Source organism: Passer domesticus, chromosome 4 (genome assembly GCF_036417665.1).
Source record: "Passer domesticus isolate bPasDom1 chromosome 4, bPasDom1.hap1, whole genome shotgun sequence".
Taxonomy (NCBI): domain Eukaryota; kingdom Metazoa; phylum Chordata; class Aves; order Passeriformes; family Passeridae; genus Passer; species Passer domesticus.
This window is the reverse complement of record NC_087477.1, coordinates 81,572,518-81,585,719: the sequence shown is the minus strand read 5'-3', so window position 1 is coordinate 81,585,719 and position 13,202 is coordinate 81,572,518. Positions and strand designations below refer to the sequence as shown.

Below are 13,202 nucleotides of genomic sequence, written 5' to 3'. Positions count from 1 at the left end.
ATGTCGGTGAGCTATCTCAAGTGTGATACAAATCTCCAAAAACTTATAAAACCTAACTCAAAGAGACCCTTACATCAGCTAAGCTGTTCATGTGCAAGACAGAAGGATGGACAGACACGTTAAGTGAAATCTGGCATCACCAGGGCAGGGAGCAAGAGGACCTGAGCTTCTCCAGCCTCCCTGAAGAAGTCTGGAAGGAAGATGAACGCAGGAAGATGAACACCCACCCTTGGGTTGCACCAGTTCTGCCACAGACACATCTTCTGCTGATAAAAAGGTTGTCAGAAGGCAGGATCCATTCCCTGGCCCATCCCACAATGTGCTCATGAGCACAGAGGGAAGGCAGAGGTAAAGGGATGCTGAGAACAGTGGGGGAAAGCCTTTAGAGGAGGGGAGGCTTTGCCCCAAAGACAACAGGCACCCCACAGTTCAGTTTCCAGCCAAGCCAAAAATAAAAGTGATTTCTTCTGTGCTGCACCCAGGAAGAGAAATGCAGCCCATGCCTCCAGCTGCTCATGCCAAAAGCAGGATGTGAAATGGTGAGCAACGTTCCCGTTAAGCAACGGGAGTCTGCAATCCAACTAAACGCTCTGGATTGATGGGAGCTGGCTGGAAAGGTGGATTTTTGCAGCTAAAGCCTCCCCTCAGGCAGCAAAGTCCCTGTGGTCCCTGGGGACAACCTGAGGGAGGTACTGCTGGGTCACAACCGCTCCCCTTTTCTTCACAAGAGCAAAGAAACCAAATTCCATTTTGGCATCTCTGGTTTTCTTTCCCCCTTGTGCTGGTGGATTTTTGGAGACAGGAGAAGACTGGAAATCCTCTTCATCCAGCTCTTGGTCACTGCTACTGTGTTGTCAGCTGAGTCACAGACTTTGAGGGACATTTATTACAAACGCAGCTGATGCCCCGAGAATGAGATTAATTTGTAATTAAATGGGGTTTAATGGAAACACGGGAAGGGACAGGTGAAATTAAAGCCGGGCTGCAGTGACCGACTTCACAAGTAATGACTTGTAAATTGGTTACAATTTACATCTTGAAAAGATACAGGAAACTCATTAAGGCTCTAGACAAACAGCTCGACGGGCATGAGAGGAGAGAGCTCTGCAGCAGGAGCAGCTCTGAATGACAAAGACACCCAGAACAGCAGCAAACTGAAGGTTTCCTCTGAACATTTCCACCACCGCTGTTTCTGTGATGGTTGTCCTCCCCAGGACTGACTTTGGGAACAAAACCAGTATTTTTATCTTTGATTTTCAGCTAGCAAATTCCAGAGGAGAAACTTGCCCAGTGCTGGGACCATGCTCAGATAATGCAGCTGGAGCTAAATCTTGGAAAACACCTCCAAGATCAAACGCAACTTTTGACCCATCACAGCCTTGTCAACCAGCCCAGAGCACTCAGATCACCTCCAGTCATTCCTTGGACACCTCCAGGGATGGGCACTACAACAGGTCTTTTCAAGGAATGTGTCCATGCCCAAGAAACACTGGTTAAGAATCGTCTGGAATAGTTCACAGCCAAAAGAGATGAAGAAAATATTGCAGATGAATTGCTGAAAAGACAGCCACAGATGCAGTCACAGCCATGAGAGGAATGGCAGGTTTGTCTTTACAAACAAGCTGTGGCTCTGCTGGTAGATAAAACTAGCACTGGGAGAGAAAAGAAACAATGGGAAGGATTCCACCGATTGATGAATGGAAAAATTATATTTGCTCTTACAAATAAACTTTAGGTTTCCTGGTAAATGAAGTTAGACATTGAAAGATGAAAGAAACAATGGGAAGAAAAACCCCTACATTGCATAATAATTAAAAATTAAAAGGAGGGTTATACATTAGAGGGAAATCTTTGGTATCAGGTGTTCTGGGAAGTCTCTACCTCTCAAGGACCTCAGAAATGGGGAAAGAGAGTAGGGAAATGCAGCCAGGAAATTGGGATAAAAAGGAAGCTGCATCCTCCAAAAATTGGAGAGACCCCAGGGGAATGCCCCATGGCCTCTCCCTTTGTTCATATAAAGTAAAAGACTCCTCTGTCTCCTTTTTGGATATAAACCTCTGATGTCTGTGGATTCATTTTCCTAGCAGCCACAAGGCTGAATCCTGTGCTCAGGGCATTAACCAGGGACATCCAAATCCACCCCACCTCTGTGGCTTCACTGGTCACCAAAGAGCCTTTGAAAGGTTTTCGTTTGGTGGCCACAGGAGGGAAAGCATCTGAATTTCACTTGTAGGGATTTCACTTCACCACTCTTTTTTTCTTTAATCCCCTGTCAGCACAACAGTCTTGATCTCCAAATATTTTTGAAGACCTGCTCAAAGAAATCCTTAGCCTGGCTGGATTTCTTTTAGATTTATATCTTTATTGCTATTATTTGTTTCAAATCTTCCCCCAGCTTTTAAGGCAAAAAAGGCGTTTATCTGATCAAGTCCCACTCCCTGCACCACTCAGACTGTGGCTGAACTAGACCAGTCAGTGAAACCTTCAGAGCAGAAATGAGCTGTTACAAAACTAACACAGAGGGAACCACCTCACAATGGTTTCAAGCCTTCAATTTTTTTATGCATTTCTTAATTTTGTAACGTTGTTTTCAAGAACTAAGATTCTATTTTGATTATGACCACTACTTGTGTTTAAATTTCACTGTGTAAGCGAGATTTGGAAGTTATCTCAAGCAACAACCATTTTATTTCTCCTAAAACAAAAGTAGAGCAGTGAGAAGGAAGCAGCAGGGCCAGAAAAGAGCAAGACAAGTCTCAGAAGCTTCTTCAGAGGCTTTGGGGAGAAATTGAACTCTAGGATGGTGCAGGGGGCTCCTGGGTGGAGCTCACCCCACATTTAGGGTCACCAGCTCACTGCCCTGCAATTATAAAATAATCTGCAGCTCTCTGGCTCTCTGATCCAGATCCTTCACTGCCCTGCAATTATAAAATAACCTCCAGCTCTTTGGCTCTCTGATCCAGCTCCTTCCCAGAGTGTGATCCTGCAATCCAGAGTGCTCCCTGGAAGGTGCCGTGTCCCACTGGCAGGAAGGAGCAATGCAGAACCCTCCCCTCATCAGCACATTTCCAGAGCATTTGGAAGAACAGCCGAGGTCCATCTCCAAGTGGGCGGGAGCTGGAAGGCAGCACTTGCAGCATTTCTCCCTGTAAATAAATCCTGCTGCACGAAGGTTGCATCCCTGCTGGAAAATAAGGATTGCCCAGGGAGAGGAAGAGTAGATTTGTCTTTACAAACAAGCTGTGGCTCTGCTGGTAGATAAAACTAGCACTGGGAGATAAAAGAAACAATGGGAAGGATTCCACCGATTGATGAATGGAAGAAGATATTTGCTTTTGCAAATAAACTTTAGGTTTGCTGGTAAATGAAATTAGATATTGAAAGATGAAAGAAACAGTAGGGAAAAGACCTAAATTCCATAAGAATTAAAAATTAAAAGGAGGGTTATACATTAGAGGGAAATCTTTGGTATCAGGTGTTCTGGGAAGTCTGTACCTCTCAAGTACCTCAGAAATGGGGAAAAAGAGAAGGGAAATGCAGCCAGGAAATTGAGATAAAAAGGAGGCTGCGTCCTCCAAAAATTTGAGACACCCCAGGGGAATGCCCCATGGCCTCTCCCTTCATTCAAATAAAAGTAAAAGGACTCCTCTGTCTCCTTTTTGGACATAAACCTCTGATGTTTGTGGATTCATTTTCCTGACACCAGGCACTGAGAGGTACATCCACGGGAGAAAATGGTCAGAAAGTCCCTCTGCACAAACCTGGGTGCCAAGCTGCACTTTCCGAGATAATTCCCGGCTCAGAGCAGTCCAGGAACAGCTCCCAGCAGGCAGTTTGCATGCAGCCACCCTCTCCTGGAAGGCGAGGCAAGCTGACAAGTGTGGAAGAGGGCGTTTTGTGCCAGTTGGCCCCGGGATACACCGAGCTCCTGGATGCACTTGAGTTTATTCGCACGGAATTAGAGCCTCATTACCGGGCACCGGTACCTGACGCCACCGCGACGCTGGATCGAAGCCCCGGGGCTGCTCTGCCAGCTGGGCGAGGAGAAGTGAGGAGAACTCACACTCGTGCTTCCAGCCCCACAAGGATTTGAATTTAAAGGGATTTGAAGTGTGGAGGTGGAACTTCGGGGTGGTTTAGTGGTGGCTTTGGCAGTGGGGGAATAGCAGGGCTTGATGATGCAAGAGTGATTTTCTAATCTTATTTATTCTGTGTAATTCCTCTGTACAATGAGGTGTTTGAGGGGGAATGTGCTGTTTGACCTTTTTTTCACAATAAATGGAAAAAAGACCAATTTTCCCTTAAAACAGCCTGTACTGGAATCAAGCACTGCTCCCACGCTGGGTGAGAAAATTCCCTAGGTCTGCAAATACTGTATTATTGTGATTAAGGATTTACAACTGCTGGGACAAGGAGAAACATTTTTAAGCTAAAAGAGGACAGATTTAGAATAAATACTAAGGAGAGAATTCTTCCCTGTGAAGATGCTGAGCCCTGGCACAGCTGCCCAGAGAAGCTGAGGCTGCTCCTGGATCCCTGGAATTATCCAAGGCCAGGCTGGGCAGGGCTTGGAGCACCCTGGGCTACTGAAGGTGTCCCTGCTCATGGAACGAGGAGGTTTCTAAGGTTCCTCCCAACCCAAATCATTCCATGATTCTGTGATATTCTTGCAGTGTTTGCATGACTGAGTGGAACAAGTCACGCTCCAGCAGCAGCCACCAAATTCAATCACCACCCACAGCTCATCACAGCCTTCACACATTCTCCCAGTGTCCTGGTACAAAGCCAGCCTCAAAATCCTCTGGAATTTCCATGGTTATTGAGGAAACCAGAGGGATTTTTCCAGACTTAAATCAGGAAAATACAGAAAGGCTTCTGTGAAACACAACCCGAGGGATCCCAAATATTTCAAAGACTCTGGTGTTGCATCAAACCGACCCGAGCATCCCACGCTCGGTCCTTCCTCGGCAGTTTAAGCTCAGTTTCTACACGGGATATTGGTGACACCTACAGGAAAAACTCCTCTGCTCCCTCTGCAGCCCAGAGAGGTGACATCCCACCATTAACACCAGCTCCTTAGTAAAGGCAGTAGTGAGGGTGCAGGGAAATGAACCGCTCAGCACTGACACGAGTGTGTGCTGCCCACAGGGCTGGATGGCACACGGGCTCTGGGAACCTCCAGCTTCCCCCCGTGTGCTTCGGCCAAAGCTGGACCTGAGGGGAGCTGGGCTGGGTCAGGAGCTCCACATGAGCCCTCTGTGCGCTCATCCCAGCTGGGGAGGGGGATTCTGCAGGTGAGACCCCTCCTGCAGGGCTGCTCCAGCCCTGGGGCCAGCAGCAGGAGGAGCTAGAGCAAATCCAGAGGAGTCCAGGAGATGCTGCAGGGCTGGAGCCAGGCTGGGAGAGCTGGGAGAGCTCACCTGGAAAAGGCTCCAGGGAGAGCTCAGAGCCTCTTGCAGGGCCTGAAGGGCTCCAGGAGAGCTGGAGAGGGACTGGGGACAAGGGATGGAGGGACAGGACACAGGGAATCCACTGCCAGAGGGCAGGGATTGATGGGATATTGGGAAGGAATTGTTCCCTGTGAGGGTGGGCAGGCCCTGGCACAGCTGCCCAGAGAAGCTGTGGCTGCCCCTGGATCCCTGGCAGTGCCCAAGGCCAGGCTGGACAGGGCTTGGAGCAACCTGGGACAGTGGAAAATGACCCTGCCCATGGCAAGGAATGGAACAAGATCATCCTTAAGGTTCCTTCCAACCCAAACCATTCCACGACTCAATGAATGATTCCCAAAATAAGACTTTTTAAAAGGCTATTACTAAAATAAAACTTTGCTGTAAAGCATTCAGCCTGTAGTTCATTTCTTTTTTGAGAGCTTCCCGCTGTGTTGCTGGTTCTACATGGCTAAAATTCAGCAGATCCCTCAGCAGAAGCTGCTTCTCATCTGCTGACAGATCTGAACTCATCTCGAGCTCGCGACAGGGACACAGCAATGATTAATTAGCTAAACAGTGCTTTTGATCACCTTTAGATGTCCCATGGCCTCTAATTTGCATTTTCAATTTATTAAAACACTTTCCCCCACCAAGAGTGCTTTAAACAGTCACGCTGAAAGCATTTCTGAAGCACGAAAGGGCTTGATCAGCCAGAACTTCACAACCACAAAGTAAAAATGGGTAAAGCTTAAAACATTTCTCTCCTCACTCAGGATTGGGGCAGAGCCTGAAAAAGTTTCAGATCTAACAGTGGTGACCGTGCAAAGGGGGGGAAATTTCTTCTCCATCTCCAGTGCAAGTTTCTCCGTATTTTTGTGCACATTTGGCTCAGGCCAGGTCAGGACACTGGAATATGGGAATGGGATGAAGCTGGAGCTGCCTGGCCAGCAGCGTGTCAGGAGCAGAGACCTATAGGCAGAAGACAGAAATTATTCAGAGGTGTAATTTAAGTTTCACCGTTGCCTGTGACACCCCGACAGCTGTCAGGGCCTGCCTGGGGTGCACCCGCTGCGGGGTCACGGCTGAACATCTGCCCAGCCTGTGTGAGGAGGACGGACATGCCACCAGCCGCCCGCAGCAGCCGTGCCGGGCGGCCAGACCCGCGGGCGCCACGCTCACGGCAGCTTTTGCCTCACAGATTCTGATTTCTCCTTCAACTCCTGCTTTAATTCCGCCTTTAATTCCTTTTCCCGCGCCCTCCCTCAGCGCCCGCCTCAGGGACGAGCCAGGACCCCTCCCGCGGGCTGCCCGCGCCGCGCCTGCCCAAGCGCAGCGCGCCCTCCGCGCAGCGCCGCCACAGGCACCCCGCGGGGCAGCCCGCGAGCTGGGGGCCTTGCGGCAGGGGAAGGGGACGGGGCGTACCAAGGGTGATGTGGGCGGGGCCGGCGCTGCGGGATGGACGCGGTTCTGCTCGCCGCCGCTGCCGTGCTGCTCGCCGTCCTTCTCTTCTTCGCCACCCGCCTCCGCGGTCAAGCCAGGGCAGGTGGGTCGCGGCGCCGAGCGGACCGGCCGGGCCTCCCTCGCCCCCCCCCGCCGGCCCGTTCCGGTGGGCGCGGCCCTGCTCTCAACCGGGTCCGCACGCGCGCGGGGGGCGCGTTTCGGTGGAGCCGCCAGGGGGCGCCACGGCTCGGGCGGCCCCTGAGGGGAGACCCGCCATGTTGGGGGGAGAGGGGATTTTGGGGGGTCCCGAGGGGATTTTGGGGGGGTCCCGAGGCTATCCCGGCGTCTTAACCCTGCCTTCCGCCCGGGCTGCCCCGCGGGGTGCGGGCGCCGAGGCCTGGTTCGCTGGTGCTGGGGGTTCCCGGCCTGAGGTGGCCCCAGGGTGAGGGGATGCCGGGTTGGAAGTCTTGAGTTCTGTGTCAGGGGTTGTGTCAGGGACTTTGGGACTGGGAAGGTGTCCCTGAGGTTCCTACAAATGAGGAGGGAATGGAGAACAGATCCTGGCTCACAGGGTGTAGCTGGAGGCCTGTGACGAGCGGTGCCCCCGATGATACAAAAAAAAAGGAATGGCCGATGTCCTTAGAGGGTTGTGGCGCCCTTCAGAAGAGCTTTGACAGGCAGGGGAGAGAGGGGGCAGAGAAAAACCTTCCCAAATCCCTGAGCCAGCAGTGTTCCCTTGTGCCAGGAATGCCAAGGGGATTCCCGGGGTGAGAGCGTTTCCAGCAGGTCAGGAACCATCCTGCCCCTCTGCTCAGCCCCGGGAGGCACATCCAGGGTGCTGTGTCCAGGTCTGGGCTCCTCAGGACAGGAGGGACCAGCAGAGGCTGTGAGGAGGATGATGATGATGATGAAGGGGCTGCTGGAGCATTTCCTGCCCAGGAAAGGCTGAGGGAGCTGGGAATGTTCAGCCTGGAGAGGAGAAAACCGAGAGGGGTTTGATCCACACCCAGCAGTGTCTGCAGGGAGGGCTCAGAGCAGGGCCCAGGCTCTGCCCTGGGGGGCACTGTGAAAAACAACAATCACTTGTTTCTCAAATTTTATAAGTTTAATAGTAAATAGGTTATAAAATAGTAATGTAATTAGAGTAATAAAAATTTATACAACTTGGATTAGGACAATACAAGACAATAAAAACAAAGAGTTACAGACAGTCCGGGTACCTCTTTCTGGGCAAAATAAGCCCAAAAAAGAACCCACGTTAACAGAGGATTAACCCTTAAAAGCAACAGCTTGTTGCATATTCATACACAACATACATGATGCATAAATTGCATTCAAACAAAGGATTCTGTCTGGTCAGTGCCAACTTCTTCCTCTTAATGAGTGAGGTGGGAAGAAGTTAGTTCCTTCTGATAATGGAGCAATAAATTCTTTTTCTCTGAAAGATTCAGGTGTCCTGTGGCTGCTATCTCAGTGTGAGTCCTTTCTTTAAAAATAAAATATCTTACATAGCATAGTTTCTATTTTAACATTATGTTATAACCTAAAACTATATTTAACACATCACTTAAGAAAATGAATACAGCATCACTTTCTAACATAAGACATATAATATTAATTTGAATATTTGCAAAAAGCCAGTCATAAAATACACATTTTTCACAGCCAGGAATGCCACAGCAGCAACAGGCAGGGAGTGAAGCTGCACCTGAACATGAGGAAGAGCTTCTTCACTGGGAGCACTGGAAAAGGTGGCCCAGAGAGGGAGGCTGCAGAGTTTTCCTCCCTGGAGATATTCCAGAGCCATCTGGAGTCAGTCCTGTGCCGTGTCCCACCTCAGCCATGGGAAGCAGGTGGATGATGCAGCACTTCCAGCCCTGTGTCCCTGCTGAGCAGAGTTAGATCAGAGAATCAATCATCTGGGCTGGAAAAAACCTCTAAAATCAGAGTGCAGCCATGCCCAGCACTGCCAGTTGCACCGTGCTGGGGTGACCTTGTGTGGGTGGGAATTGGGAGCTGTGGGAAGGATTCAGGTGTGCTGGGAGCTCGCTGCCCTTGCTGCGCTCTCACAGTGGGAGGAGACAGGGTTTGGCTGCCAGGTGTCAAGGTGTGACAAACTCTCAACTCCTGGTCAATACCTCCACAGATTTTGGGGATATGGGGTGTTTTGGGTTGGAATTTCTATTCTTTTTTGGGAGTTGATTGATAATTTTTAATTAAGAGGGAAAAGCACCACTTATCTAATACAAGCACAGTCACTCAGTGTAATGCTGTGCTGGTAAGGTATCTGTGTTAAAAGCAGATTTTGCTGATAATAATTAAGTTTTCCAACACATTTCTCACACACCCACAGACCTGGTCTAAACCTTTCTCTTGGAAAGGTTTGGAAACTGATGTCATTTCTGTGAATTCCTATGAATGAAGAGATGAACTTGTGGTAAAAGTGAGGGATGCATGTCCTGGAGAAATGCATCAATTCCTGAGCTTGACTCCTGTCATTATTTGGATAAATCAGGGGCTGTGGGGCTTGGGAGGATTTCTTTTCTCTTTAAGCATTCGAAGTTCTAAATTGAAGCCCAAGCATTTGTTTTAAATAGTGCAAATTATTTTAAAAAACCAAACTTTAATACTGATTTTCAGCAAGTTGGTTGAAGTTAATTTACATTCAGAACAATTTAATCACGTTGAAGTCTTTTAGTGGTAACTTCTTGATAGTTGCAAGTTGGCCACGTTTTTTCTTTTTTAAATGTGGTTTTAAGATTTTTTTAGTTTAATATATTGGTTTCTATATGATAAATCCCTTCACAGAATTTCAGCTGCTGGGGATGACTTTGTTCTCTGTACACAACACAAATTATTTTTCAGAACCACTGGGATTTTGGTGTATTTAATAGCCACAAAATTTGGTTTTAAGCAGGAATTTCCTTTTCTATTCCATATTCTTAGGTGGAAAATGGAAGCTGCCACAATTGTGCCAATAAATCTGTGTTGCCACCTGGAAAGGACTTGAAACCAGGGACAATGGACCTAAAGAAGTGGTGGGAGCTCTCACCTTTTCTTGATAATGTGCAGGGATTGGGGCAGCAGCTTCCTTTTGTGTTATCTCATGGAAATTGGCTTTTAAAAATGTTCAAATGTTTAGGGAGCTGAGGGTCAGGAGAGGTAAATCCTGTACCTTTGTGTTTCTTTGAAAGGTCACTTGGAGCAGTTGTTTCCAGCAGGGTCACGCCTGGACTTGTTCTACTGAAAATGAAAACAAAAAGTGGCATTTCTTGATTTTCCACGTGGCTGCCACTTCTCTTTCTGATAAGCTCCACCGGGCCAAAGCATCTCAGGAAGCTTCCACTGTTGAGTTTTGAATCCCTCTCTGAATGTCCGAGGTTTTGCAGGGAGGCAGAAGGTGCCGGGTGGTGCCACCCCGTGTGAGGGTGCAGCAGGTGGAGCTGTGTCCCTGCAGCCCTGAACTGCCTCCATTCCTGCCAGCCCGGGTGGCACCTGCCCACCTGATGGCACTGTGACAGGCAAGGGCTTGTTCTCTACAAAAGCATCTCTGCTGTAAGCAAAAGTTTGCACAGTTTCGTGAAGGGGCAGATTTCTACCTGGGAGTGCAGGATGAGGTCCTGCTCTGGGCTCTGAATGACTCCGTGGTGGTTTTTGCAGTTTTTCACATCCAGCTCAGGAGAGATTTCTGCTTGCAGAGCACAGTTGTGTTCTCTCTCCCTTCAGGAAGGAGGCACAGCAGAGTGTCAGAGCTGCTGCTGTGCCCTGGCTGACAAGTCAGCTGAAATAATCTCCTGCCTGCCCTGATGCTCCCTGAGCACCCAGGCAGAGCTGCTGTGCCCAGCACAAAAATGTTCTTGGCTTTTCATGGCTGAGTCAGACCCTGGACACCACAAATCCAAACTGAGCCCGTGTCCCTTTCCCAGACAGCTGTTGAGTGTTTTGTTTGTATTACCTGCTAATTTGAGGGGTTTATCTCATTAATTCAGCCTGGCCTGTCATTCTGCAAAGCTTGTGGATGGCTTGTCTCACCTCTTTAATGCTGGCCATTAATTTTCACTCAGATGGCTCTGGATCAAGGCTAATTAGTGCTTGTGTGAGTAATCTCTGCATGATCTGGCTAGCCTGGGGTGCCACTGCTGAGACCTCTGCAGCTCCAGGAAAATGAAGAGATGTGCTCAGATAAGTGCAGCAGCCAAACCCCGCCCTGTGCTGCAGGAGGAGGTGAAAAAAAAACCCCAGCAGGGCCGGACCCCAGAGCAAATCATTCCTGAGCTCAAATCTGATGGTCAGTCCAGCCCCAAGGAAAAGGAAAAGTGATTTTTAAATGAGTCCTCTGTTGTGTGAAACTTCCCCTCTGTGTGCCACATCTCGGGGGGAGGGAGGGCACAGCTGAACTTTCAGCATCCTGCAGCAAAAGCTGTGTCTGGAGTCACGTAGGCAGAGCCCTGACCCTGAGGGAGCAGGTCCAGGTGTGTTACAGCAGAGCAGAGGAAATGGGGATTTTCTCCTGCTGCTGTGAAAGGACAGGGAGAAATGCAGTGAGTAACATTCATGTTTTCCAAATCCCTGCCCAGCTGAGTGCCTGGCAAATACAAGTTCTAGAATGCTCGAGTCAGAAAGGTTGGAAAGGACCTCTGAGGTCACCCAGTCCAACCATTCCCCCAGCACTGCCAAGGCCACCACTGACCCTGTCCCCAGGGGCCACATCCTCATGGCTTTTAAATCCCTCCAGGGATGGGGACTCCACCACTGCCCTGGGCAGCTGTGCCAGGGCTGGACACCCCTTTCCATTATGAATTTTTCCTGAATATCCAACCTGACCCTCCCCTGGCCCAGCCTGAGGCCGTTCCCTCTCCTGTCCCTGTTCCCTGGAGCACAGCCTGACCCCCCCGGCTGTCCCCTCCTGTCAGGAGCTGTGCAGAGCCACAAGGTCCCCCCTGAGCCTCCTTTGCTCCAGGCTGAGCCCCTTTCCAGCTCCCTCAGCTGCTCCAGGGGCTCCAGACCTTTCCCCAGCTCTGTTCCCTTCCCTGGGTTCTCTCCAGGTCTTTCTTACTGGGAGGGGCTCAAAAACCACCCCCAGGATTGGGGACAGGCACTGCCCTGGCCCTGCTGCCACAAGCCAGGTGCCACTGGCTGGTGTTCAGCCAGCTGTGTGCTGCTGAAAAAGAATCTGCAGTCAGGAGAAATATTTTAGAGACTGAAAGGAAGAAAAAAAAATCTTCATTAAAACATTTATTTTCCTACTAAATGACAATCTGTAGTGGCTTGGTGTCTTCTGTTAATGTGCACGTTTTGGAGATGTGACAAATATCATCCACCAGCTGCCCTGTGTGTTTGTGATGTGGGTCAGGTGTGGTGGGGTTTGGCACATCCTGAGCCCAGTCCAGACTGGTCACTTTGAGGAATTACTTAATCTCCTGTAGAGAGTTAAATGGAGAAGAGCAGAGAGCTTGGTTCACATGTTTTTCTCTGTGAGGGTTGAGCTCTTCGGTTTGAAATAAATACATGGCTTATAAATAGATTCCTCTTTCATAAAATGCAAAGCAGTCTCTGTTTCACAGGACAACAGGAACCAAAACCAGAATGAATGAGAGCTGGAACTGCACAGCTGAGCTGCTGGGCAGGACCATCTTGGGAATCACTGAAGCTTGCAGGTGAAAGGATGCTGAGGTTTGAATTGCAGCATATCTCAAGAACTTAGGAAGTTAAATACTGCATTTGTATAAAAAGCTTTTTTGGCATTTATCAGTGTCCAAGAAGTGATCTGCCCTGCTTCTTCAGGAAAAGGTTTCCTGTGGCATTCCAAATAAGCTGTGGCTAGGACTGGGCAAGGCTTGGAGCAGCATTTTGGCATCTCTGCACTCAGTGATTTCTCACAGCCCTGCTCCGTCTGCACAGGTGGATGGCACCAGGAGGGTGACAGCAGTGTGACAGGGCAGTGGCTCAGTTCCAAATGTCACAGCGTGGTGGGGACCTGCTGACATCCCTGTGACATCTCTGCTGGCCAGAACCTGCCCCGGGTGGCCCTGCTGTCCTCGGGGCTGCAGCCTGTCCTTACCAGCCCCAAGATCAGTGCTTTGAAGGCTGTGATAACTGAGGTGAGCTGCAGGCACGCCTTTGGTGTGCTGCAGAGATTCACTCACAACAAATCCCATTTTCTGATGGCAGATATGCTAATAAGAGTTTTTTTTAGGAGGGCATTGTTTGGCTCAGGGGGTGCTGGAGACTTGGCACAATGTGCAGAGCATTTTGTGCTCCTGCTGGGACACAGCATCATCTGTCAGATCACAAAATAAATGTGTTCTGAGTTGGAGTAAGTGAGTTGTTCTG

At 49.5% G+C, this 13,202-nt stretch overlaps 1 protein-coding gene and 1 long non-coding RNA gene across 2 annotated transcripts in view; one reads left to right on the top strand and one right to left on the bottom strand.

The window, feature by feature from the left end:
• Nucleotides 1–6,043: 6,043 nt before the first annotated feature.
• LOC135299716 (uncharacterized) lies at nucleotides 6,044–6,985 on the bottom strand. The gene is made up of 2 exons (XR_010361659.1): nucleotides 6,852–6,985; nucleotides 6,044–6,398 (listed from the first exon to the last, which is right to left on the bottom strand). It is a non-coding gene; the product is annotated as an uncharacterized LOC135299716 (long non-coding RNA).
• DDRGK1 (DDRGK domain containing 1) overlaps nucleotides 6,818–13,202 on the top strand; it is a 35,922-nt gene continuing 29,537 nt past the window's right edge. The window contains exon 1 of the mRNA XM_064419065.1: nucleotides 6,818–6,972. Within this exon, the coding sequence (XP_064275135.1) occupies nucleotides 6,885–6,972 (88 nt within the window). The 5' untranslated portion in view covers nucleotides 6,818–6,884. The remainder of the gene's footprint in view (nucleotides 6,973–13,202) is intronic.